Source organism: Myotis yumanensis, unplaced genomic scaffold (assembly GCF_028538775.1).
Source record: "Myotis yumanensis isolate MYYU_CA2020_CCGP unplaced genomic scaffold, mMyoYum1.0.hap1 SCAF_2, whole genome shotgun sequence".
NCBI lineage: Eukaryota > Metazoa > Chordata > Mammalia > Chiroptera > Vespertilionidae > Myotis > Myotis yumanensis.
This window is the reverse complement of record NW_027223753.1, coordinates 178,599,191-178,626,247: the sequence shown is the minus strand read 5'-3', so window position 1 is coordinate 178,626,247 and position 27,057 is coordinate 178,599,191. Positions and strand designations below refer to the sequence as shown.

Sequence of the window (27,057 nt, the reverse complement as noted above, 5' to 3'; positions counted from 1 at the left end):
GCTGTGTGAATCAGAATTCTTCAAGATTTTGTTGTTTTATTTTTCCACAAAAGGAAATGAAAACCAATATGTGAAGAGAAGAATTAAAGTAATTTTGGAATGTTTTTGGTAAGACAACTCATTTGATGCATTTATCTTTTCAATATTAACTAGTCACTGAAAATGGCCTTTGAAACTATATATAATTGTATGTACAGATTAGACAAAGACGGGAAGAACATGAGAAAATGAAAACAGTTAATTTGTTAGTGTAGTGGGATTTCTGGGTAGTTTCTAACCTTTCCTCCCCCAACCTTTTGATTTCCCTTATTGTTGTTGTCATATATATATATAGTATTTTACAGAGAGGAAGGGAGAGGGATAGAGAGAAACATCGATCAGCGGCCTCCTACCCACTCCCTACTGGGTATATGCCTGCAACCAAGGTACATGACCTTGACTGGAATCAAACTTGGGACCCTTGAGTCCTCAGGCCGACACTCTATCCACTAAACCAAACCATTTAGGGCTTGTCGTTGATTTTAAAATAATTTAAATAAGAGAGACAGTTTGATAAAGAAATTATTTTCTGGTGACTAACAACGTTTAAGTTCTATAATTATTTCAAGATCTGAGAAACATGCAAACATTCTCTGTATTGGGAATAGTGGTTAAGGGTAGGAGTTTTGGAGCTAGACTGGTTGGAATTTCAGTTCCATCATTGAATTGTGCTATGACCTTGAACAAGTTACCGAATCTATGTCCCAGATTTCTCATGTTAAAATGGGATATGGCTGCTGTAAAGCACTGAGCTACGCACCAGGGGAACATATACAGCTACAACTAAAGCAAGCTTAGGGTGTCTGTGCATATAAACAGGCTCCTTCTTCCTCTCCTTTCCTTTGCTGCAGGGCAAGGCCACCAGAGAGATTGTTTTAGAAGCAGTTTCCTTTGCAACATTTTACCTGGTGATAAAAAATTTTACCTGCTAGACTTCCAAACCTCAGAGGGAAGGCTGGGGGTGGGGTGGGAGGTAATCAACCAAAGAATTTGTATGCATATATGTATAACTCATGGACACAGACAATAGGGTGGTGAAGGCCAGGGGTGGGAGGCAAAGGTCAATGAGGGAAAAGGGGGACATATGTAATGCTTTCTTTTTAAAAAAACATATTTTTATTGATTTCAGAGAGAGAGAGAGAGAGAGAGAGAGAGAGAGAAACATCAATGATGAGAGGGAATCATTGAGTGGCTGCCTCCTGCACGCCCCCTACTGGAGATTAAGCCTACAACCCGGGCACGTGCCCTTGCCTGGAATCAAACCCGGGACTCTTCAGTCCGCAGGCCAATGCTCCATCCACTGAGCCAAATCAGCTAAGGCGTACTTTCAACAACTGGCTATATCTAATGCCAATGTTGACACTACCTTCCACAGTGACCCTTCCCCCCATCCTTTAGGGTTAATTATGGGGAAAAAATTGGGCCAGTCATGTTGATGGGCAAGTCAAATTAAAAAATCACTCATATTTATTGGTCATATTGTACTGATATTTTGACTTTCTCCCCTCCACCCCTGCCCCCCTTTTTTTGACTAATTGATGGTCACAACAGTTGACTAGATGTGAAGATAGAGTCTAGATCCAGTTTGTAATCTTTGAAGATAACAGGGAGGAAAACCGCAGAAGCTGCTTTCTTTGACACTGAAATCAAACTAGCTGACTCAAGGGCAAGACAAGGATTCTGAAACACAGCCAGGAGCCCCCTGCCTTGGACCAAAGTGGCAGTATCTCATCTCTGGGTGGAGTGGGGAGGGGAATGTGTTCATGCTGCCTGGAGCTGATATCCAGCTGTTCATAACTACTGTGGAGCTAGGTAGTTTCTGTTACACCCATCCATGCCTTCCAGATGGTCAAAATTATCACACATTCTCCTTGTGTTTTGATTTATTGGCCTGTGAGGATTAATTTGGATAGAACTAGAGAAATATTTTCTCTGCCAAGGATACTAGGCATTGCATCTAGCTTCTTGGCAGCAACGGACTCATACCCGGCATCATAACACAGAAGAGAAGCCCAGTAAAATGCCAGGCCAGCGACTCCGTGGCCTGGGAGAAAAATCTGCCATGGTAGCACTCTTTTCTACAGAGCCTACCAAACAATGGAGAAGAGGCTATGGATGGATTTATATTAGACTGTACTGGCAAGAATTGTTGGACTTTAACAAATGACATATATTGTATTGGTCTTGGGAGCTATTATGTAATTAGGCACACATTTGGAAGGGTCAGGCATAATGTTTTAAAAAAGAAATACTTAGGTGTACAAGATAGTAGTGCTTTTCTAATGTCTATAAAATTGATTTTTTCATACATAATCTTTTTATTGAGATGACTCCTAAAATTTGAAGAGTAGCATCGTCTCAAAGTAATTTATTATCTATTATACTTATACAGTTAATTCACTCATTCAGCCAAGTTATTGACAAGCCTACTATGTAGCAGGCAATATTCTAGTCATGGGTATAGCAATGAATAAGACAGATGCTAATCCTGCTACTGGAGTGTGCAGTCTGGTGGACCATAGACAAATGCAGTATAGTACTGTAGGATAAGGGGAGAATAGGTACTCTAGAAGCAAAGAGGAGGGGAACCCAAATTAGACTCGGGAGTTCTAGGATCTTCTGGAAGCAATGAAAACCAATGGAGACTCTAAGAGAGAAATTAGCAGGTAATGGGGCGAGGAAAGAGCATTTCTGATAGGAGGGATAGCATGTGAAAAAGCTAGGAGGATTACATGGCCTATTCTAGGAACTGATAACTTATGATGATGCCAGTGTAGATATCAAGGTGGGAGTCAGGGTTGAGGATGTAGAAGCAAGAATGGTCCAGATCATGAAGAACCTTACATAAACAGGTCAATGAGTTTGGACTGTAAGAATGTGTAGAAGGTCATGCAGATGTGTGTTTTAGAGAGCTTTCTCTGCTTGAGTGAAGAGAATGGAATAAGTGGGACATTCCATTTTTACACTTTGGAGGCAGTGAGATCAGTTCCAAAGTTGTTAGAGTTGTCTGTATAAGAGATGATGCCACCAGAATAGGGTGTTGGCAGTGGAGATGGAGAGAAATGGGTGGATTTGAGAGATATTTAGTGGAATCAATAGGACTTGGTGTTTGATTAGATGTTGGGAGAGTGATAGATGTTGGGTAGGAAGGAGAGAGAAACTGGGGAGGGGGTGGGGAGTGAGGAGATGAAGCTTTTCCTTGGAGGACCCCATTCTCTGACTTGAGGAACAGAAAAGGTAAAGTAGGGTTACAGTGAAAAGCTCAGATCTGGGTATGTTCTGTGTAAAGTGCCTTTGATGTGTCTGAGCATAGATGTTGATTAGGCTGCGTGCTGCGTGGGTTTGGTCTCAGGAAGAAAACCAGAGCCAGGGATGAGGATTTTAGAGTCATCAGCATGTGCATGTTGACTGGACTCATACAAGGGGAAGTGTTCAACCAGTGAGATGGTGTTAGGAGTGGAGAGCAGGCTGCTGGGTGTTGTGCTCTGGAGAACAAGGAATAGGCAGAGGAGAAAAAAACTCCCTCCAGAGGGAGGAAGAGTGTGGGGTCAGAAAATCCAACAGAAAAGAATTTTAGTGGAGGACGTGAGAGATTAGACTGGGACGGAGGGCGTCTGTGAGTGTGACTAGTAATGAAGTCATGCTTTCACCCAGAACAGCGTCCATGGAATAGGGGTGGGAGCCAGATCACCACGGATTGAAAGCAAATGAAAATAAAAAGACATACGCTGTCATACATTGTAACAGTAAAGAAAACCATCTTTGGAGAGTTATTGAAACGGAAACAGCTGAATCTTCACTTAGCCGGCTTCCCATTCTCCTCAATTTTATGCGTTTATACCTACCCACCCACCCACCTACCCACTTACCATCTACTTATCTACCTAGCTAATCTTTAACTGGTAAGTCAAATGCCTTATTTGAATCATGGCCAAGGCTAAGGCTGGGAGTGGGATAGGGAAAGAAACAGCCACATTTTCTTTTCCTGTTTTTTGTCCTATAGAATCAGCATCACAACAGGAAGTAAGAAGCTTTAGGAATATCTGATCCACCTCCTCCTCCTGGGGATGAATTGTGGGGGGTGGGGCAGAAGAGAGATAAATTAGGAGGCTACTGCAGTAATCTGGGATGAGATCAGGGTGATTACAATGGAAACAGAGAGGAAAGAGCGAATCAGAGATTTTCTAAGCAAAGAAATAAGAGGATTAGTGACAAAACTGCATTGCTTCCTACTAAGAGCAAAAATGTTGTCACCTTGAATATGTATAACTTTTAAAGAGCTTTCAAATATATTAACTTATTTGACCTTCATCAGTGATTTGTCCAATGTCACTACCTATTAATAACCGAACCAGGGTCAGACCCATATCTCCCAATTCCTACTCTACACCCTTTTCATTCATGCAACCTTGTCTCCCTCATCCGGCTCTGCAGCTCTAACCTGTCCTTAGCATTAAGGATCAGTCAATGCTGTTGCTTGGCAAATATTATCTTGGTTGGAGGAAAGAGCAGAACAGAGCCCTTCTGTTTGTCTCTTGTCACTTAATTTCCTGAGACAAACCAAGTTCATTCTGTTTAGAAGTACAAGGTCATAGATAGTGTACCCAGCTTTTTTTTTTCTATCAGGAATGAAGGAAACTATAGTAGAAAGTTACAATGAAACTCTTTGGTTGTGGTTCCAAAAAAAAAAAAAAAAAAAAGAGGAAGGAAAATATAATAAAACAATTGGTGTCTTACTACCTATGCAGGGTCTGCAAAAAGATACATATATCGCCCCAATATCTAACCCATAATCCTTATAAAGCAGCTAACATTGAAGGGTCCAGGGGACCATTCATGAAGTTTATGGTCAAGAATGTGTGCTTCCCATGACCAGGTCTGGGCCACCAAGGGCAAGCCAACCTGAAGCTATCATGGATTCCAAAAGGAGTTCCTTGAAGGGTGAGGATTGGTGATCTTCTTTTTAAAAATATATTGTTATTCCCAAGCCATTATGCTCAATTAATATTTGACAAAGGAGGGAAGAGCATACAATGGAGTCAAGGCAGTCTCTTCAATAAATGGTGCTGGGAAATTTGGTCAGATACATGCAAAAAAATGAAACTAGATCACCAACTTACACCATACACAAAAATAAATTCAAAATGGTTAAGGACTTAAAGGTAAGATGGGAAACCATAAAAACCTTAGAAGAATCCATAGGCAGCAAAATAGACATATGTAGTAGCAATATCTTTACTGAATGGTTTCCGAGCTTACTGCGATGTACCCTTTCTTACACTCTATTTCATTTGACTCCTCAAATGGGTTTCTGTGCATTATTTTCATTTTTATGAACGAGGAAGCAGATGTCACAGACATTAAATAACTTGCCCAAAGTACATGACTCATAGTGCAAAACTGAGATTTAAACATAGGTCTTTTGACTCTAGTCTGTGCTTTCCTACTCCACTGTCTCCCCCCACCCCCAAATTGGGTAGATGTTCAGTGGCCTGTGTCCTCTTAGTTCAGAGAACTATGCCTCATTTGAAATGATTTCTTAGAATCTGAATGCAAGACTTCAGAATTTCTTGGCCCTTTTGGTTCTCAAAAAGACAAATTGGCAAGCCTATCTACAGGACAACAGGCAGAGATTAGGTTGTGTAGCTTAAATAAATTCAGTGTGTATTAAACCTTGGTTCTAGGTCTATGTTCTTGGACTACGAAGCTGAAAAAGACAGTTCTTGCCTCAAGGATCTCACAGTCATCTAGAAGAAATTGTTTTTTTTTTTTTTTTTTTGGCGGGGGTGTTCAAAGTATTTGAATCACAAGTCAGAAGATGTGGACTCTTGTCCTGGTGCAACCACTACATAAGGCTGTGATTGCAGACAAATCAAATAATCTTTTCTTCATTTTCAAGTTTTTGAGAGATTTTTCTGTAAACCATGAAGAGTTACACCAGAGTCAGGGGGCATAATTATTGTAATTATTATTATTGTGGTTGTTGTTATTTTATAATATCACTTTTCTTGTATGATTTAAATGTCCAAAGAGATACTACACAATATATCAGTCAGCAATGGATGCTGCTAAGTAGCCAAGAGCAAACAACCCAGTTTAAGTGCTGTAAAGACAAAACTGCATTAGGGACTTTTTTTTTTCATGGAGAAAGAGTTTGTGATTTATTTTTTATAAGGATATTTAGAATCTGAAGAACATTGCTGACTCAGGAGAAATATAAAGGTCAATTGTTGCATCTAAATTATACTGTCACAACATTTAAATAATTAAAAGGTTGTTTCCAGAGATAATTGTAGTCCCACATGTTAACTAAGTATTTAATGACAATAAACTAAAAACAAGCTCTGTTTTCAAATGGGAATCCGCAGAGCCTATTAACTGTCCAGATGGCCGGGAATAGGAGGATTAAAATGTATTTAAATTAGGGATCATCCAAATCTTTCAAACTAGACTTAAGTGGGTGTTAAGAGCCTATTTTGGAGACTTTCTAAAAGTCATTCAAAATGTGAGAGGAAAAGGACTTTTATTTCATTTAGGAATTTGTTTCTGGGTGATTTTAAAAAAATAAAATACTTAAAAAACAATTTTTTTAAATAAAGTTATGTAATACTCTTTCCTTGTAGGTGAATTAGAAAAAATAGATGAACAAAAAGAAAAAATAATCCTAGTAATTTTACTACCTAGATCTAATAACTGGGAGCACTTTGGTATACCTTATTTTAGGTTTCCCCCTTATGTTTACATATAAAAACAATTACTCATGAACTCTCAGTCTTAGGGCCAGTTCTTCCTTCTCAGAGCTCATTTTTCTCATTTTTAAAAAGGAGTCAAAAAATACTAACCTTTATAGGGAAGTTGTGAGGATTAAATTTCATAATATGTATAAAATATTTAGCATAGTAGTTCATGTTCAATCAAATCATTTTATTATTTACTCGTGAAAATGGAATCTTACTGTACATGAGGTTGTTTAACCTTTTATTTTGGATGTATTTACATGCCAGTAAATAAACAACCATCACATCATTTTTAAGGATCCTGTAGTATCTCATTATATAGATTTATCTTAGTATGTTTCATCTTCTATTATTGCTATCACAAAAATTTGCATCAAATATCCTGGGGCATGTGTCTTTCTGTATATGAGTGGTTTATTTCTTGAGGATTATTAAAGAGTTGCTGGGTCAAAAGGTACAAACATTTTGAAGCTTCTGATATATATTGATAAAAACAAATACCATATAATTTCACTTATATCTGGAATCTAAAAAAAACAAATGAACAAATAAATAAGAAACAAACTCATACATACTGAGAATATTTTGATGGTTGCCAGATGGGAGGGAGGATGGGAGGATGTGAGAAAAAGGGGAAGGGATTAAAAAGTACAAATTGGTAGCTGCAAAATAGTCATGGTGATGTAAAGAATAGCATAGGGGCCGAAACCAGTTTGGCTCAGTGGATAGAGCGTCGGCCTGCGGACTGAAAGGTCCCAGGTTCGATTCCGGTAAAGGGCATGTACCTGGGTTGCGGGCACATCCCCAGTGGGAGATGTGCAGGAGGCAGCTGATCGATGTTTCTCTCTCATCAATGTTTCTAACTCTCTATCTCTCTCCCTTCCTCTCTGTAAAAAATCAATAAAATATATTTTAAAAAAAAGAATAGCATAGGGAATGTAGTCAATAATATTATAATAACTATGCATAAAATCAGATGGGTAATAAATTTATTGGGTGATCACTTCATAGGTTATTTAAATGCCTAATCACTATGTTGTACACCTGAAACTAATATGATATTGCATTAAAAAAAGAAAAATAAATAAATTTAACCAATGTATTGATTCATTTCATATACTTTATGTATGTACTTTATATAGCATATATAAAGCATTATTCCCCTACCACCTCAGTGTTCTGATGTAGCTTGTTCCCTAATGATAGGCTTTTAAGGAGAAAGAATTTTCCAACACAGGCTGTTAAAGGTATTGGTTGTTATGGTGACCATAGTCTCTAAACTAATCATCAAATCTAGAATCTGATGATCTTGTTGAAGGAAGAGGCTTTCTCCTTAAGAAGAGAAAAATCTACTCTCTCTTATAGAAAAGGTAGAGATTCATTCTGGCAGGCCATCTGTGATGATGTAATGCTACTAATGTTCTTTTCCCTTTGGCCTTGAGGTAAGAAAACATAAAGATTTGACTCTAAATAAAGATTCAGGAAAATTTCAGTTTCCAGATGACTATTCAAATTTGTTTACAAAATCAGGTATAGATTAGAAAGCAACTGACATAGTTTTTGAATAAAGACTTATTTGTCCCTAGATTTTTGTACTTTATTTTTTCTTTGAATAAACTGTAATTCAGCATTATGCTTTTCAAATGGTGACAATACTGGTTGTGTGCTTTAGCTCAAAACTACATTACATAAATGGAACACACCCTTCAGTTAAGCTTTTGCAAAATCATAAACACTTGCCACTTGGTGAAGTTTTCTTAAGGAAAATAGGACAGATATGTCCAAATGAGTGCTAGCCTATCAAATTATGATATTGTGGCAATAGCACTATTGTGCTAACATCTTATACTGAAGAAAATAAATAGGATTCTCTGGGTACATTCAACAGAAGGTTGAACTCTACTTCTCAAGGCACCATAAACTCACATAACTTCTGTACTTTTCCTTCATTTGCAGTAGCACAATTGGTGATTATCTATCTGTGTCTCAATCTAGAGAGTGGAGAGAGGACAGTAAATAAGACAAAAATTCATGCTCTTCATGGAGTTTCCAGTCAGGAGGAAGCAGATAAGTACTAAAAAGTACATACATAAATAAATAATTTCAAAAAGTTGTTAGCACTTTAAGAAATAGTTATATAGGACACTTAGGGAAGACTTCTGCCTGAAAAGCTGATCAAGGAAGACCTCTTAAAGGTCTTTCTAGGCTCTTACCTGGGAATAAGATGGGAATAAGCTTGGGATGAATGGGCAGAAAAGTCAGTGTGGCTGGAATGCCTTATTGGGGTGGGAGGAGGGACAAGAGGGAATAATAACAGGGGCCAGATCATGTGCTATGGACCATAAGTGAGGACTTTGATCTCATTTTATTTGTGATGGGAGACTACTGGGAGATTTAACTGCCAATATTGGAGGGAAGTGATAGGATCTGATGTACCATCTGAGAAGAGAACCTGGAATTCTCTAGGGAGCAAGACAGGAAGCTGAGAGACAAGGAAGGAGGCTGTGGCAGTAGTTTGGGCCAGGATGTTGCTGGTGTGGAGCAAAGTTTGCACAGGGTTGATCATAGATTCCGTTGAATTCCTTTCGTTTGGACGTTATTCCAACAGGATGTTCTGTTGGGTTGGAGGTGAGGCTGTAGAGCAGTGATGGCGAACCTATGACACGCGTGTCAGTGGTGACACGCGAACTCATTTTTTTGGTTGATTTTTCTTTGTTCAATGGCATTTAAATATATAAAATAAATATCAAAAATATAAGTCTTTGTTTTACTATGGTTGCAAATATCAAAACATTTCTATATGTGACACGGCACCAGAGTTAAGTTAGGGTTTTTCAAAATGCTGACACGCCGAGCTCAAAAGGTTCGCCATCACTGCTGTAGAGGAAGAAAGGGCACCTTTCAGGTTTTGTTCTGAGCAGACTGTGATGTTATGACTGAACTAGGGTGGGGACTGCTTTGTGGTGGGAAATCAAGAGTTAGGTTTTAGCCCTAGCTGGTTTCACTCAGTGGATAGAGCATCAGCCTGCATACTGAAGGGTCCAAGGTTGGATTCTAGTCAAGGGCAATGCCCAGGTTGTGGGCTCGGTCCCCAGTCAGGGTGTGTGCAGGAGGGAGCTGATCAGTGATTCTCATCATTGATGTTTCTATTTCTCTCTCCCTCTCCCTTCTTCTCTGAAATCAATAAAAATATATTTTAAAAAGAGGTTTTAGATATGTTAACGTACACAATGGAGATTAAAACTCAAGTGGCATCATCAGTAGGCAATTGGATATTCAATTAGGGATCTCTGGGAAAAGGTCAAGAAAATCAGATTGGGAAAAATCAGATTGAGAGCCAACAAGGTATAGTTACTATTTAAGTCCACAGAACTTAAAGAGATGGCTAAGGAGACAATGTAGGGGGAGAGAAGAGCACCAAGGGCTGTGCCCTGTGGCTCTGCGATGTTGAGAAGATAGATACAAGTGGAAGAACCAACAAAGGAGACAGGAAAAATAGTCTGTGAGGTGGGAGAAAACCAGTATCTAACACAGAACAAGGTGGAACACGGCTCAGCGCTCTCTGCTTTGTGCTTATTTTACTGAAGCAGATGTCTTCTGTCTGTACATTTCACATCCATATTTTATACAAGGGAAGCTTTAGACACATAGCCATCTCATCACAGGACCAGTTTAGAGGCCATCGGTGTAGAGGAGATAAAGCATACAGCATGGTTCAAGTTATGTCATAAAGGTTTCTTAGCAGTCAGCATCAATCCAGCGGCTTTCTGTAAAATGCTCCTGTTCTTCTGAAAATATTTAAAGATCCTGTAAAAATCATGAAGAACTGAAATAATCTTAGCGGATCACAATGCTGCTCAATCAACCTCCTGGTTAGCAACGAGGCAAAACATTTCAAAGTTGTGGCATGCCTGCCGGCTGCTGCCACAGCACAGAGGTAACCCAGCCGGGTTGTGGAACCAAGCCCCTCCATACAGGGCAGATTTCATCAGGGTTCTAGACCAGAGTTCTGAAACCAGGACAGGTAACTGTTTCTACTTTCACTTGCAAATGAATGGCCAGAGTAAGATGTAAGGAAGGTTCACGGTGAATGGTCATACAAAGAACAAATTTAGCCTTGGGGCTGGTGTAATGGCTAAAACTGGAACTCATTTAAGAAAAAATAAAAAGAGGGCTCATGTTCAAGTCATTCATCCTTCCTGAATCTGGGTACAATGGTAAAGAGTGTTAAGTCATATATTTTCAGCGTGGGAAATAATTATTTTGTAAATGGCGCAGTATTTTCAGTCGTTTTAGCTGAACCTTGAGTGTTTGCCCAGAATGTGTCTTGTGACATGTCCCTTGCAATTAGTTTTGTTGAAATCTGTTAACTTTAAAATATATGAATAAAAGGGAAAAACACTGAAGAAGTACAGAGGAAATCTGGAAAGAAAGTGAAAGAAAGCAATTAAAATGTTAAAAGATTAAAAATATACTGTATTTAAGAACTCTATAGGAACACATATCTAGGGATGCTATTCTTTGGGCAATATGGTGGTAAGAAATCTTGCATTTCCTCTTCACTATCAAGGAACTTGTTAGGTAAAGATATGGTCATGAGAGAATTTAGTTGGGATGGAAAAATGACTGATGCTGGTGACATAAGTTCGTGCAAGGAATTCAACAACCAAGCCCATCATAACTAGACGGTCCCTTTTCCCACCCTGGTTTAAACTGCTGCAGCAGGAATTTAGATTAGACATAAAGAAAATGTACTCTGATTGAAATGATTGCAAGACATCAAAATGGGTCACCTAGGAACGTTTTAGAATATTCTTTCTTAGCAATTGCTAAAAACAGAACTGGTACTTCGGGATAGCCCTAGGCAAAAGTGAAGAATCATATACTCACAGACTGGCACAGCAGAAGAGAGCCTTAAAAATCATTGAATCCAGAGGTTCCCAAACTTGTCTGCACATTGAATCACCCGGGGGTCTTTTCAAAATTCCAAGGTCCAGACCATGGCCAGGGCCAATGCAATCACAACCTCCGGGGGTGGGACATAGGCATAGGAGTTCCAATGGACAGCAGAGTTGGGGTACCATGGATATAATCTAGTGGTCTCAAGTTACAGATGAAAAAACTGAGGCCCAGAGAGGGAAAGGGATGTCCCAAGCCTGCAAAGGCAGTGAGCGGCAGAGGAGAATGACAGCCCGTCTCTTAACCTTGTTCTGACACACAGGGCATGCATTAAGAAGAGAGAAAAAAACAACTTACTTTATGTTTATGAAAGCAATACATTGCCATTATAATTGTTAAAAAACCGTTGAAATTGCCAATGAAAATTCATAATCTCTCAATCTCACCATTCATAGATAAATTATTGACACCTTTGTGTTTCCTTCTACTGTTTTCTCAAAGTCCACATGTACTTTTACATTTTTGTAAAAGCTAGGTTCTCCCCTTTGAGAATGGCGCTAGGCTGTTTGGAAAGCCAGGGAGCTAGAGGTGCATATGGTGCCAGGGAGTGCGGGGCCTTTCTGCCCTTTTCTTCCCCTTTTCTATGGATACACAGCATGAGGCCCCATCTCTCTTAACTTCTGCATTAGCCTGAGAACAGAATGGGTTCAGGATGGACTATGTAGATCCTGAGTAATGATGCAAAGCCCAAGGGTAAAAGGCCTGCCTTGTGGAGTTAGCTGCACGCCCATCATAGGGACTCTGGAGGAAGCTGGACTGGGAACCTGCAGGTTCCATTCGTGTGGCCACTTCACCTCCATCATGCTCAGGATCTTGCCTGAATGAGCCAGAACCTCTACCTGAATTTACAAGGCTGTGTGTGTGTGTGTGTGTGTGTGCGTGTGCATGTGTGTGTGTGTTCTCACCCATCCTAAGCAACCAGTAGGGTGCAAAGGTATTATTTTGAATGGGTTATGTCTTTGTTATTGGTCCAAATAATCACTGTGATTTGGTAAATCCATAAAATCAAACTTCACTAATAAAAGAAATAATTCCAATTTTAAAGATGAAATTGTATTATTGCCACCTGACCAGTGAAATCTAAAACCTAATCTATGAGGTGACTCTTGAATTTGATGGTCACAATTCAATGTCTGTTCACCATAGGTAGAGAACAAATGCTTTAGAGTAAAAAAAGCCTCATTTTGAAAAGGAGCACTATCTTTAGAATACCCAATGAGTCACAAGGAATGACCTAGTCAAGGAAGTGGTTATCTCCCACTGTAGCTTTCCCAAGTGTATTCTCTACGTTGGAGGCTATAAATGGCTTCAATAAACACCTTGTTACCATCACAGAAACACAACACACTCAGATTACTTTTAATTATTTAAATCTTTTGTCACACTTACGTTTAAAGATAGAGTGATCTAGCTACTTTTGATCTGTAGTCAGATCAAGTAGTCAATCCTGTATTTGCATTTTCACTTCAGAGATGTGCAGGACACAGAAATAGAATATTTGATTGTTCATCCCTTTTCTGGGACTATCTAAGCTTTTTGATGTGAGAAGCAAATGGTGTTTAATAACCATAATAATTTGACTTGGGGGTTTGATTTGATGTTATTTATTTATCTATTAATCCATTTTTTACTCTTTGGATACAAGGTAACTAAGATAGAATAAGCCTCTAAATATTTTTTTTCAGATTTCACCACACAATTCAACTTTTCATAGGAAATCAAACTCTGTCTCCAACTATTTGCATGTGGCTCATATATGGTATTGATAATTTTATTATTTCATTTTTTAAATATCTTTTTAAAATTTATTTCAGAGAAGAAAGGAGAGGGAGAGAGAGAGATAAAAATATCAACGATGAGAGAGAATCATTGATTGGCTGCCTCCTGCATGCTCCACACTGGGGATCAAGCCCACAACCTGGGCATATGCCTTGATTGGGAATCAAACTGTGACCCCCTAGTTCATATGTCAATGCCCAACCACTGAGCCATGCCAGCTGTGCGGTATTGATAATTTTAATACCTCTCTGACCTTTGCTCACTTTCTCTTCATGTTTCCAGCCTCAAACATAGCTGTGGTTGCCAGGGGTTGATGTATATTTCAAATAATATCAAGTAATTTTAATATAAATTAAAATCAATATGTTAAATAAAGAAAGCTGAGATTAGATGAAATTTGACGAAAGAAAATATATCTCCAAACCAAATATATATATTCTGCTGGTTCTGGTTCTCTAGAGAACCCTGATTAATATAAAACTAAGAGGATGATAACAACTAATTATCTGGGAGGAAGAGGTAGACACTGGTTACTACCATAAAAAATAATTGCTTTCTGCCGAGACCGGTTTGGCTCAGTGGATAGAGCGTCGGCCTGCGGACTGAAAGGTCCCAGGTTCGATTCCGGTCAAGGGCATGTACCTGGGTTGCGGGCACATCTCCAGTAGGAGATGTGCAGGAGGCAGCTGATCGATGTTTCTGACTCTCTATCTCTCTCCCTTCCTCTCTGTAAAAAATCAATAAAATATATTTTAAAAAAATAATTGCTTTCTTAATCATCAGGAAGTATTCATGTATTGAAAATCAATTTGTACCCATTATTGCATAGTACATTATATGTCTTAGTCCAATGAATAGAGGAAATTCAAGATGCCACTTTGCTCACAAGGAGTTCACTAATTCTCACTGAACTCTGTATGGTTGTGCATTTGATATTTTATTTACTAAGCCAATGAGCAGTTTAAGTGTTTGTCATCAGAAGATCATTCAGTATTTTGATTTTATTTTATAAAAAGTCTTTCATTTTATAAAAAGCAAAATGGGCAGATATCTCTACTGACTTGAATACAGAACTAAAGACTAGAACTACCCATACATTTATCAAAGACTACCTTATACCATTTTATATTTTCATCTATATCTCTTAGGAGGGTTTATCAAAAGTCACTGTACAATAATTCTTATCTATGCTTTATATTGTTTTTGGATATCAAATTTTGTTTGTTAAAAATGAAAAGAAATGAAATAAATACAAGAACAAAGGACCTTTTCCCGGTTTTCCAATGAATGCACAATACATCAAATCTTCATGTAATCTATCTACAGAAGTCTGTACCTATCTCAAGATTCCTTTGATATTTCCCAAAGAATATTTTATTTTATTTTCAGAAGATTTTATCTTTTTTGGATATTTGATCTAAATAAGAATGATTTAAGTAGCATTTAATCCATTAATCTCTCCCACCTACTTCAAAGAGGTGAGACTGTCTTAGAAAGCAAAAGGAAATACAAAGGGGTGGTGGAGACAGATAATCTTCTCGGTAGGAGAGCACCCAAGTCAGTAGCTTCTTACATAATCCTATAGTAAAGGCAGTTCCCATAATCTTCTCCAATTTTCTTCAATCATTTAATATTTCTGAGGTGCCTATCAGATCTACAGTATATACAGAGACTAACTTCAGGTGAAACAAAATTTCTATTTGAAAATAATTTTTAAGTTTATGTCACTAGAGCTGAGTTCAGCTATTGTGTTGTTTTGAATATGGCATCCCCTCATTAAGCTTAACACAGAAAAGAAGGGCACCCATATTTCTAGAACAAGGAATTAGTAGTTTGCATTACACTCTCACTCTCCATGTTCTTGAACACGATAATTACCAATTTGCCTGTGATTTTCAGACAGTGCTGTTGGCAGGAGGCCTCAGGTCCTTGCTGGGTATTGGTAGAACGCCTGGGTTCCTCACCTGCGGAGAGTCCTCATGACATGGAGCGGGGTTTCCTCCAGAGCAAGTGATTTAGGAGGGAGAGCACGGAGGAGGCCACAGTACCTTTTACGACCTAATGTGTAAAGTCACACACCATGACTGCCACTTTGTTCTATTTATTAGAAGTGAATCACTAAGGCCGGCACACACTCGAGGGAGGAGAACTAAGCTCCATATAATGAAGAGAGAATCAGAGAATTTTTGGACATTTTAAATGATCACAAGCAATGTCCCAAGTGAAGTTCAAAGGACAGAGAACTGGGGCATGGGAAGAGTTCAGAGCTCTAGAATTTAAGTGTTAGTAGATTTTAATAGGCTCAGTTAATTAGCCAGAAGGATTTATAGATATGCTCCCTGTTCTTGTTCTTTTTTAAAAATTAATTTAAAATTTTTTTTATGGATTTCAGAGAGGAAGGGAGAGAGAGAGAGAGAGAGAGAGAGAAAGAAAGATCAATGATGAGAGAGAATCATCGATTGGCTGCCTCCTGCATGCCCCCTACTGGGGACTGAGCCCACAACCTGGGCATATACCCTGACCAGGAATTGAACCGTGACCTCTTAGTTCATAGGTCGACACTCAACCATTGAGCCACACTGGCCAGGCCCTGCTCTTGTTCTTGCCTGTGACCATTATACTTTCCTTTGTCCATGCATCTTCATTTCCCCCCATTTGCATACTCCATTATTCTTTTCCAAAATTTGCTCACAAGAATACCTCCCTTAGGGCAAAGGTAGAGCTATAAAAACACTGATTAAAATGCGTACAATCATCATCATAATATTGGAACCAAGTGAATCGTGACTTTGAGGTCAGGGGCCCAAAGTTCATCTTCCATTAGTCAGTAAGTTTGTTATGTTTTTAAAGCACCCATTAGAGAAGAGATGCTTAGATGAAGTAGATGCATGAGAGGAATCAATTGTTATTTTGTTCATTTATTTATCCAGCAAAACTTTGTGGGGCCTTTCTCTGCACCAGACTCTCAAAGGGCTGAGAACATAATGAAGGATGAGACACAGGCCTGCCTGTAAGAGGTCAAAGTCTAGTGTGGAGACAGACATGTAAACCCATAATAACTATGCCACGCGATGAGCTATATTTGAGTTGTCCCCTGAGATGCTTACACCTGTGATTCTTCTAGCTCTTTAAGGGCAGAGAAGGTCTTATTCAATTTTCTATTTCTAGCACCCCGCAGTGCCTGGCCCCCGCACAGTGCCTGGCCCACAGAAGAAGCTTAAACATGTCTGATGAATTTGAAGGTGAGGCTCCTAGCCAGACTAACTAGCTAAGCTCAATATTAAATGCCGACTGGCTCTTTCCCTCCCCGCTAACGGGTGATAAAGGAAGTGTTTCTGACGTGTGGTTGCAGGCTTGCCAGCTGCCTGTGTGACCTTCTCCCTCCTCTGCAGATGCCAGATCTCACTAGGGATCTCCCTTTCTGGGAGGCAGCTTCAGGCTCCTTCCCTGCTTCCCACGCCCGTGCCTCCCTGGGCGTCCTTCCTAGGAACACTTTGTAGCTGACGGTGCACTTGGGCTGCCGGCTGGGAGGAAAGTCCCCAAGGAATCTCCTCTCCATTCTTGTTCCGGGAAGAATGAACAGGAATTTTTGTGTTTTGTTTTTTTCTTTTCTAAAATTACAATACTTTAGGCAGGGATAAATTTGCAGTGATTTTTTCAATAAAATGTGAGATATGGAGGCAAAATGCCTCACCCATACAAGGCCTCACTAGAACCATAGTGCAACTTGAGCTCGAGCAGTGTCAACCTTTGTACATAAACAGTCCCCAGGTCATTTAAGATATGCAATCAATAGGCCTGTGGAGTTGGCTGTCTTTTCTCCAGTAGAAGATACTGTATTTTAGTCCAAACATTAGTTTAATGACATGTTGTCAGGTGTTATTTAGTAAAAGTAAAAACTCATGTGTACCATGTAAAATACAAGACATGCCCAATGTTACTCTACGGCAAGACTGGTTGGTGCCACCTGCATCCTTGTAGGTGTGTCTCACTGGCTGACACTGAGGTTGAGACCACAGAGGCACAGTCCCTGGCAGAAACCAGTATGCCTTAGAATCGTTTTTTACATTAGTTATGAAAATGCAGATATTCCATTATAGTAGGAGGTGATATGGCACTTTATGTGCAACGGTAGATAGACAGAATGGCCCGAATTAGGGGATGAATAATCAGCTATCTATCCATTAATTCAACAAATACTTACTAAATACTTACTAGGTACCAGACAGTGTCTTAGATATTGAGGTACAGTGGTAAATATCAGACCAGGATCCTTTTCTCATGGGAGTTACATTTTAAAGCAGAAAAGACAAATGACAAACAGACACACAAATAAAGACAAACAAGAAAAAGCCCCGTGATAAATATGAGGAGAAAAACAACACTCTCGATGTTGTGGTAGCAACTGGGTGGGCAGGCTCAGCTTTCCTGAGGCCCTGACACTCTGGCTGCAACATGAATGACAGGAAGGAACCTGCCCCCTGAGGATCTGGGGGGAGTGCTCCCTGCAGAGGAAGGACAGAGTGGAAACAGAGGGCGGTGAGGTTGTTGTGCAAGAGGCAAAGGAGGACGCTGGCACCTCTGGGGCTTGTGAGGGGATTGAGGAGAAGCAGGAGCTGCTAGGTTCTTAGGCAGGATGGTGACAAAAAAGACATCAATGGAATTTAAAAAATAGCACTTAAGAATGGAATAGACTGTGAAAGAGAAAGAATATTGAAGTCAGATGATATAAAATATAAAATGGAGACTTTGGAAAAATTCAATTTAGAAAATGATTTTCCTCTGGATCTTAACTAGTGTTTGGAATTGCCTGTCTTGGATGAAGCCGGTCTGTGACACCATTCTTTGCTGGCCTCGAAATGAAGAATGGGGCACTTTTCGTTCTCTTAAGCATCTTATAACCCTCTCTAATGTCTGTAACTTACCACGCTTTCCTTGGTTACCAACATAATGCATGTTTATGATGGAACGTTTGGAAAATACAGATAAACTAAGAGACGGAATAAAACCCAAATCTAGCCATCCAAGAATACTAGTGTTAGCATTTAAACACACACTTTCTTTATGCTTACAGCAGTCAGCACAGGTAGACAGCCAGTAATGTTTGTTGGATGAATGACTGCTTGAAGTAACTTACAGCCTCCTAGGATTTCGTAGCTGGAAAGGACTATACAGGTGTGGGGACTGAGGCCTATACTATTGATGAAATGAAGCTATTAGAGAGAAGATGAAATAATAACTAAGAGAAGCCAGGAAAAGATAAGTCTACAAGGAATGAGGTGACTGTCATGTAGAGAAGGGATTCAGCTCATTCTGCCTTGTTCTGGAGAGGGCAAAGCCAAGACTAAGCAACATTGGGAGTTGTCGTAGGCCAATTTCAGGGTAATATAGGGAAGAGCTTTTTTTTTTTTTAAATATATTTTTATTGATTTCAGAGAGCGAGGGAGAGGGGAGAGAGAGAAACATTAATGATGAGAGAGAATCATTGATCAGCTGCCTCCTATATGCCCCACAAAGGGGATCGAGCCCACAACCTGGCAAGTGCCCTGACTGGGAATTGAACCGTGACCTCCTGGTTCGTAGATCGACGTTCAACCACTGAGCCATGCTGGCCAGACCAGGGAAGAGCTTTTTAATAGGTAGGACTATTCAAAACTAAAATAGGTTTTCTTGAAAAGAAGTGAGGTGCTCCTAATTAGAAGTGTTCAAGTAGAAACAGATTATGTTTGAATGAATAATTTGTCAAGTATGCTTGAGTAGGAAAAATATATTTTGTGTGCCTGGTTGGAATAAATAACTTCTGAGGTCTTTACCAAAACTAAGATGAAATGATTTTGTGAGTATATATCTCTATATCAATATATATCTATATCGCACACATAGATAGATGAATAATTTTTGTCTTATTGATTTGTTACTTTGAATTTAAGCCTTTTGAGTGTGAACCCATTGTCTTTCTCATTCTAAATGGGATCTTATCAATTCTGTCTTTGCTGACCCAAATGCTATGGTTCTAAATAATCTTCTTTTTAATACTAATTCAGTGTGCTACACACAGTAGTTCAAAAGATAAATTTAAATAAGCTCTTAAGTCTGAAAAAAAATCTACATTTAAAATAAATTGAGCTATAAGCTCCATGCAGTTAGACAATGTGGTCTCAGCAGATCTCAATCAAATATATCAGTTGATCACATTCAAGAGATCTAAAATGCATTAATTTTTTAAAGTAAAAAAGGCTAAAATTAAAAAAAGAAATTTGGGTAAATTGTATTGTGATCAGATAAAAAGTGTTCTCTTATTGGGTTTCTGAATGATATGAGATTATGGCTGGAATTATTTTCTAGAATATAAAAAATCCTTTTACTATTAAATTAGAAATATGATTTAACTGCACTTCAAGTATGGAGTTACTGAAAGACTGTTCATAGTACAATAATTTCATCCAAATTCTAGTGGTGAGACAGCCACATAAATGAACCATATTACAGGAATACTTCCAGTTTTCAAGACTTCATATCAGTAGCAGAAATGGAGATCCTGACAAGTTCCTGCGTGGGTTCGGTGAGAGCCACTCTCACATAGCAATCTAGCACAGCTCTGATGCGTACCACAGGCAGCATCTGTGGTGTACTCTTTGTGATTCTGACCAGAAAGAAAACGGATAAAAAACAGCAAAGATTGTCCTTTTTGGCTTCCCTTCCTCCTTTCCTCCTTCCTTCCTCTCCCTCTGTTCTTTCTTTCCTCCTCATTAGAAGGCTAAATAAGAAAATTCATATTTGAGCCCTAACCAGTTTGGCTCAGTGGATAGAGTGTTGGCCTGTGGACTGAAGGGCTCCAGGTTCGATTCCGGTCAAAGGTATGCAACTTGGTTGCAGGCACATCCCCAGTGTGGGGTGTGCAGGAGGCAGCTGATCTATGTTTTCTCTCTCATCAATGTTTCTGACTCTCTGTCACTCTCCCTTCCTCTCTGTAAAAAAATCAATAAAATATATTTTAAAAAAAAGAAAATCTATGTTCGAATTAAGCATCTCATTTTATTTACTATATCAACATTGTTATTGTTTGGCATACTCTTTAAAATTTTTTTTTGACTTTTCAATTACAGTTGACATTCAATATTATATTAGTTTCAGCTGTACAGCATAGTAGTTAGACATTTATATAACTTACAAAGTGATCCCCCCATATCTCTAGTACCCACCAGACACCATACATAGTTATTACAATATTATTGACTATATTTCTTATGCTGTACTTTATAACTCATGACTATTATGTAACTGCCAATATGTACTTCTTAATCCCTTCATCTTTCTACCTATCCCTCCCACCTGGCAACCATCAGTTTGTTATCTGTATCTTTGAGTTTTTTTCTGTGTATTCGTGAACTTTGTTTTTTAAAAGATATATGCATCCCTATGTTCATTGCAGCATTATTTGCAATAGCCAAGATATGGAAACAACCTAAGTGTCCATCGACAGATGACTGGATAAAGAAGATGTGGTATGTATACACAATGGAATATTACTTGGCCATAAAAAAGAATGAAATCTTGCCATTTGTTTTGGATATGCTTAACAGTAAAAAAATTATGGCTTGAGTTAAGATAGGCCTTCCATCGGCTGGAATATCTCAGCCATACCTTTCCAGTTAGGGAAATGTATAATATTTCTGGGGCAGCGACACCTTCTATGTTTCAGACATTGTGTAGATGCTAGAGAGATGAAAATGCCAGGCATGAATGTTGGCCTCACAGAGAGAGGCATAGAAAATGCATAGCAGAGATTCATCATAGAACCCAGATGAGGCTCAGTGCTCTTTCTGACCCAGGACTCCAGCCAGTCACTGCTAATCTATCACAGAACCGGCATAAGAGGTGACATCTATTAGTCACTCCTGGTAGGAAGTCCAAAGTACTCTTGTAACAGGTTTCATTCTGATAATCATAATCACGGTTATTTCATGTCTACAAAGTAAGACCCATTTCAGGTGTACCCTGCTGAATTTTGAGTTTTTGAATTCCACTCTCAGAAACACGAAATAAAAGCAATTTTTTAAAAAGTTACCTCCACTGCTGCTTTTGCCCTTTCAAATTCCTCTTCTAAGGAGTGGTTTCTGGAGAGTAATGCACTTCCCCAGCGCTGTTCTTTGGTCAGTCGAGCCTGAAATGAACCAAACACATGGTGTTATAATGTTGGAATCACATAGCACAAAAGTACAAATGTTTTTCCTTTTTCCATATCCCCCTAGAGTTTGGCAGCACCTGCAACGGATTTTGGAGTACTTTGCAAGCATGATGCTGCCCAAACTGGAATGGTGCCAAAAAGAATCAAACGCAAGCATGATTCTTTTTAAAAAATATATACTTGTATATATTTTCATTGATTTCAGAGAGGAAGGAAGAGGGAGAGAGAGACAGAAACATTAATGATGAGAGAGAATCATTGATTGGCTGCCTCCTGCACGCCCCACACTGGGGATCGAGTCCTCAACCCAGGCATGTGTCCTGACCAGGAATCGAACCTGACCCTCTGATTCACATAGGTCGATGCTCAACCATTGAGCCAAGCTGGACAGGCATTCATGATTCTTCTCACAGGGTCTTAGGCCTGGTCATACTAAAAACAACACCCAGGCCCAACCTCCCGAAGGTTTAACTTTAATTGGTCTTGGTGCCAGGCATTAATCTTTTTGTAAGTCTCCCATATGATTCTAACATGCAGCTAGAATGGAGAATCTCCATTGGGAGACTAGACTAGCTGATATTCAAGCTTCCAGCTGGTTAGAAGGACCAGCCTCGGGTAAAACTGTGGGAGCTGCAGAGATGAAAGCTTGCAGCTGGGTCTTTCTCTTTAAATATGCAGCAGGTCCTCATTCTGGATTCTTTTCCCATTGCCTTCCCTCTATTGGCACATCTGTCTAATGCTCCATTTCCTTAGGACATTGCTCTCTGTTAAATAATAGTCACTTAGATAAAATCATGTCTGATAGCTCCAACTGCTTTGTCACAATTAGCAGGCAAGTGCTACATGGCTTAGTTAAATGAAAATATTTCCAGAAGACCCTCCCAAAGAGCCTGCTGGAATTTTTAAAAGTGGTACTAATTTTAAATTTGACAAATAATGAATACTTTCTTTCTGAAAAAAAAAATTAATTATGGAAAATAAGAGGTGCACCTCTAGACTTTTCTTTGCAGTTACATATATATTTATGCACTGATGGAACATCATAATGTGTTTCAAAATTTTGAAACATAAATGATACGCTATTCTGTAGCTTACTTTTTTCTACTTAGCAATATATCTTGGAGAGTCTCCACAATTTGTACGTGTCAATCTACCTCACTCTTCCCAGGGATTTCCTAGCACTAGTAAGTACCATGTACTGTAGTTTGTTCAGAACTCTCTCCAGGAGTATTCAGGATGTTTCCAAATTTTCTCCATTTAATTATTTGTTTTCTTGTCTATCTTCTGACTCTACTGTAGGATCCATGCAGGTAAGAATTTGTCTGGAAACTTTTGTACTGCCCCATCCCAAGCTCAGGGCCTGACAAGTGATTCGTGCCACAAGGATGCCTGTGGATGGATGGATGGCAGGCTGAGGGAGTGCACTGATCAGGCAGCTGGGCCTTGGGGAATAAGAGGAGACAGGCTTGTGGCATGAAGCATCCCGGCCCCCTTCTATCTGGGCAGGGAGGCTCCTTGGCCATGTGTTAGACTGCTGTCTTGCAGGAATGCTCAACCCCAGCTTCTACGGGAATCACTGCACAGGCCTGGGTCACACCCCAGACCAATGAAATAGAATCTCTGGGGCTGGGCCTGGGCATCAAAAGTTGGAAAAACTCCTCTGGTGATCTTGAAAAGCAGTCATGTTTGAAAACCACTGTTCTATAGCACAACTGTTCTTCACTCAGCACTTTCCATCTAACTTGGCAAACTCCTTTTGGCCCTCCTTTCCCAACTGGTTATATAAGTCTCTGTCCCTCAATCCTTTGCTTTAGAACCAACTCTCTTGTCTTCCTGCCGGTTCCCTCATCAATGAAATAAACAAACGAGTGAATTTTAAACTGTGGATCCATAGTCAAACACGAACTTTGTGCATTTTTATAATGATGTCATGGATGAGCCATGAATGGCATTAGGAGAAGAAAAAGAAAGCACCAATATTTTTGTCCCAAGCCACCTCCTTTCATTAGAGGCACTTTTCTCTGGTGAAACACGATCTGTCTGTCCTGTGAAGCTGACCTAACAGGGCTCCATTACTGTCACCGGCTTCCCTTCATCGTGTTTCATGACGCAAGTGAATTATGAATCACAGATGCAAAAGGAGCCACACATGAGGGAGAAGGGGAGCATCTCTCTCAGGAGCCTAGACTTACAGTTCATATTCTCATTACCACTTAAAACAGCAAATATAAATAGATTCTCACTGAGCAAATGAAATGTTGTTTTGACAGTACAATGGCTATTTACAAGAGCTGTTTTCCACCGTGTTAGAAAGGCTTTGGAATATTACTAAACAAATGTCATCTACTTCACATGGTAAAGCCATCTATTTTGGCCAGAGAAGCACGAGATAAACATCATAAACTATAGGTAAATACTGAATGTAAACAGAGGCAGTTTTCAAGCTGAGATTAGTATGCAACTAAAGATTATAGGCAAACCTGTGATGTGGGAAAACATATGTAAGTAATGCTTGTAAATCGCTTAGTATTTACCAAGAGGAATGATAAACAAGACTATTACACCTATAAGTTTCAGTTGCAGCTGTTTTGGTAGCAGAGTATTTCCCTGTATCAGTAGTTCCCAAGCTTTAGTGGGCATTAGGATCACCTGAAAGTCTGGTTCAATGCAGGTGGCTAGGCCCCGCCCTGAGAGTTTCTGGCTCAGTAGGTGGGGGAAGCCCACCCCCAGGGTTTCTGATTCAGTAGGTGGGGGAAGCCCCAGAATCTGCATTTCTAATAAGGTCCCAGGTGATGCTGGGCAGGCTGGTGCAGGGACCACATCATGAGAATTTCTGGTTTAAACACTGACATGATGTGCATGTAGGTGGAGCTCTGTTGTTCACAAAGGTACTTTGACACAGATATTTCTTTTCTTCTTTGCATGATTTTGAACAATACTCCACAGTTACAGCAACCTCCTGGAGGGGTGTTGGCTCTAAAAACAGCATTTTAATTGCTTTAAGCTAATTGGATTTTAGGGAATTACACTCTAAAGAAGAAGGCATTTAGTTCCTTTAGCTGTTGATTGTTCTGAATGATAAGCACCAGGTGAAGAGAAAGAAGAAAGAAATTAACCTCTTTAAAGAGAATGTTATGTTTTATTTTCATTATTAAAAATTATAATTGTGATCAAAATTATGACTTGAAAATGAATGCACTTGTGGCTGTGGTTGTCCTAGCATAACTTTGTTGGCTAATCGTGAAGCCAGTCATTGGTAGCTTCTCATAAATTACCTGTACGTTATTACCAAAGATCTCCCACCAAAATACACTTTAAAAGAGCTCAGCATCTTTTCAAAGGGAATGGAAGGAGAAAAGGGATCTGCTTAACTGTAGAAGAGAAGAATATAACCACTAGCAGACCGTGGGTGACACTATACAGTGATGGCGAACCTTTTGAGCTCGGCGTGTCAGCATTTTGAAAAACCCTAACTTAACTCTGGTGCCGTGTCACACATAAAAATTTTTTGATATTGCAACCATAGTAAAACAAAGACTTATATTTTTGATATTTATTTTATATATTTAAATGCCATTTAACAAAGAAAAATCAACCAAAAAAATGAGTTCGCCTGTCACCTCTGACACGCGTGTCATAGGTTCGCCATCACTGCACTATAAAAATCGTGAAAAGCATAATCTCTGGAGACTGCCTGGGGCCAAATCCATTTATTACGAATTGGTGACATTGGACCAATTAATCTCTAGAATCCTCAGTATTCTCATCTGCAAAGTGTATATTCACCTATAGAATCCACATAAGAATAAGTACAGCCCTAGCTGGTTTGGCTCAGTGGCTAGAGCGTTGGCCTGCAGACTAAAGGGTCCTGGGTTTGATTCTGGACCAGGGCACATGCCAGGTTGCAGGCTCGGTCCCCAGTAGGGGGCGTGCAAGAGGCAGCTGATTAATGATTCTCTCTCATCATTGATGTTTCTGTCTCTTTCCCCCTCTACCTTCCTCTCTGAAATCAATAAAAAATATTTTAAAAAATTAGTACAATAATTCATGTAAATATGCACACAAAAGAATCAGTATATAAGTGCTCAATAAAATGTGGCTTTTGTTATCATCTTTCTTGTTAGTGCTTATCGGGTGTGACTTTAGAAATACATTTTTAAAAATATCTGTGCCTAGAGCGCTTTTGTTCAGTGGTTAACGAAGACCACTTGGATTCTTACAGGACATCAGATCATTTAAACACTTGCTTCATTGAGATGCTCAGATTTTTTTTTTCTGAATCAGTCAGCAGACATTTATCATCAAAGGCACACAGAAAGCTCTACCTTAAGTGTAAAGAGCAAATTCCCAGAGCTTTGTGCAAAGAGGGAGCATATGGCTCCTCTCTCCCTCCAACTATGAAATTCTATGTTGTAGAACATCAAGGCAAATTAGTGCTGACTTCAAAAAGAAACGGACAGTCTATTACCACCAATAACTGAAAAAGTATTTTTGAAACTAGCTTCAAAAGGATCAAGAATTAAATTTTGTCTTTATATTTTCTCTACCCTTTAACCATTAGCCACAACTTATAAATTATTAAATTGGACAAGCATTTATTATTCCTGCTTTTTGCTAGCATTCTCTTATTTTTTTTTTTTTACTTCAACAAGTATTTGTTGAATACCTACTGTATACAGATTTCCTACTGGGATGAAAATGATCTTTCAGCTTTCTTTCCTTCCTTCTGGCCTTCCTGCCCATCCTTGCCTTTCTTTTCTTTTTCTCTTCCATCTTTGCTCGCTTCCTTCCTCATTGGTAGCTCACTGTGTATGTCCAGGAGGGACAGGAAATGTGGGTGTGGCTCCTGTACTGTCTTCCAACAAGCAAAACTACATTTATAGTATACTACCTAACTCTTTCTATTAGACATAATGGTCTTGACAATTCTTATAGTCAGAACCCTCTTTCTAATTTTTTCACTGCCTCGCTGTCGCTTTGTAAATAGTAGACGTTCAGTCCCATTTACTGTATGGAATAAAATGGAAGCCACCAAGAGTAAGAGTTTGAGAATGAATTTGGCAGGGGGCAGCACAAACTTGTGTTTAGTTTCAGATCAGATGACAATCCTACTTTATCTTAAAATGTTTCTGGAAGAAAGTGACAAATATTCTTTAAAAATCCGTGAACTCATGTTAGCCCTGTAAATGTAGTAACCAGCTTGCAATGAGAATGGAAATAGATGGTTTGGGAGTTGTCTCATGTGGATAAGCTGATGTGGCTGACTGGAGGTTGTGTGTGGTTAAAAACGAGGGCTTTAGAAGCGGATGGGTGTGCATGGAGGGTTGGCTCCTCTCCTCCTTGGCTGTGTCACCT

The 27,057-nt window shown here is 39.3% G+C and overlaps 1 protein-coding gene across 6 annotated transcripts in view; it reads right to left on the bottom strand.

The window, feature by feature from the left end:
* Positions 1-27,057, bottom strand: part of PEX5L (peroxisomal biogenesis factor 5 like) — a 234,259-nt gene that overhangs the window by 31,400 nt on the left and 175,802 nt on the right. For all 6 annotated transcript variants that reach the window (XM_070406751.1, XM_070406753.1, XM_070406755.1 and 3 more), the window contains one exon: positions 21,583-21,678. In XM_070406751.1, the coding sequence (XP_070262852.1) occupies positions 21,583-21,678 (96 nt within the window). The remainder of the gene's footprint in view (positions 1-21,582; positions 21,679-27,057) is intronic.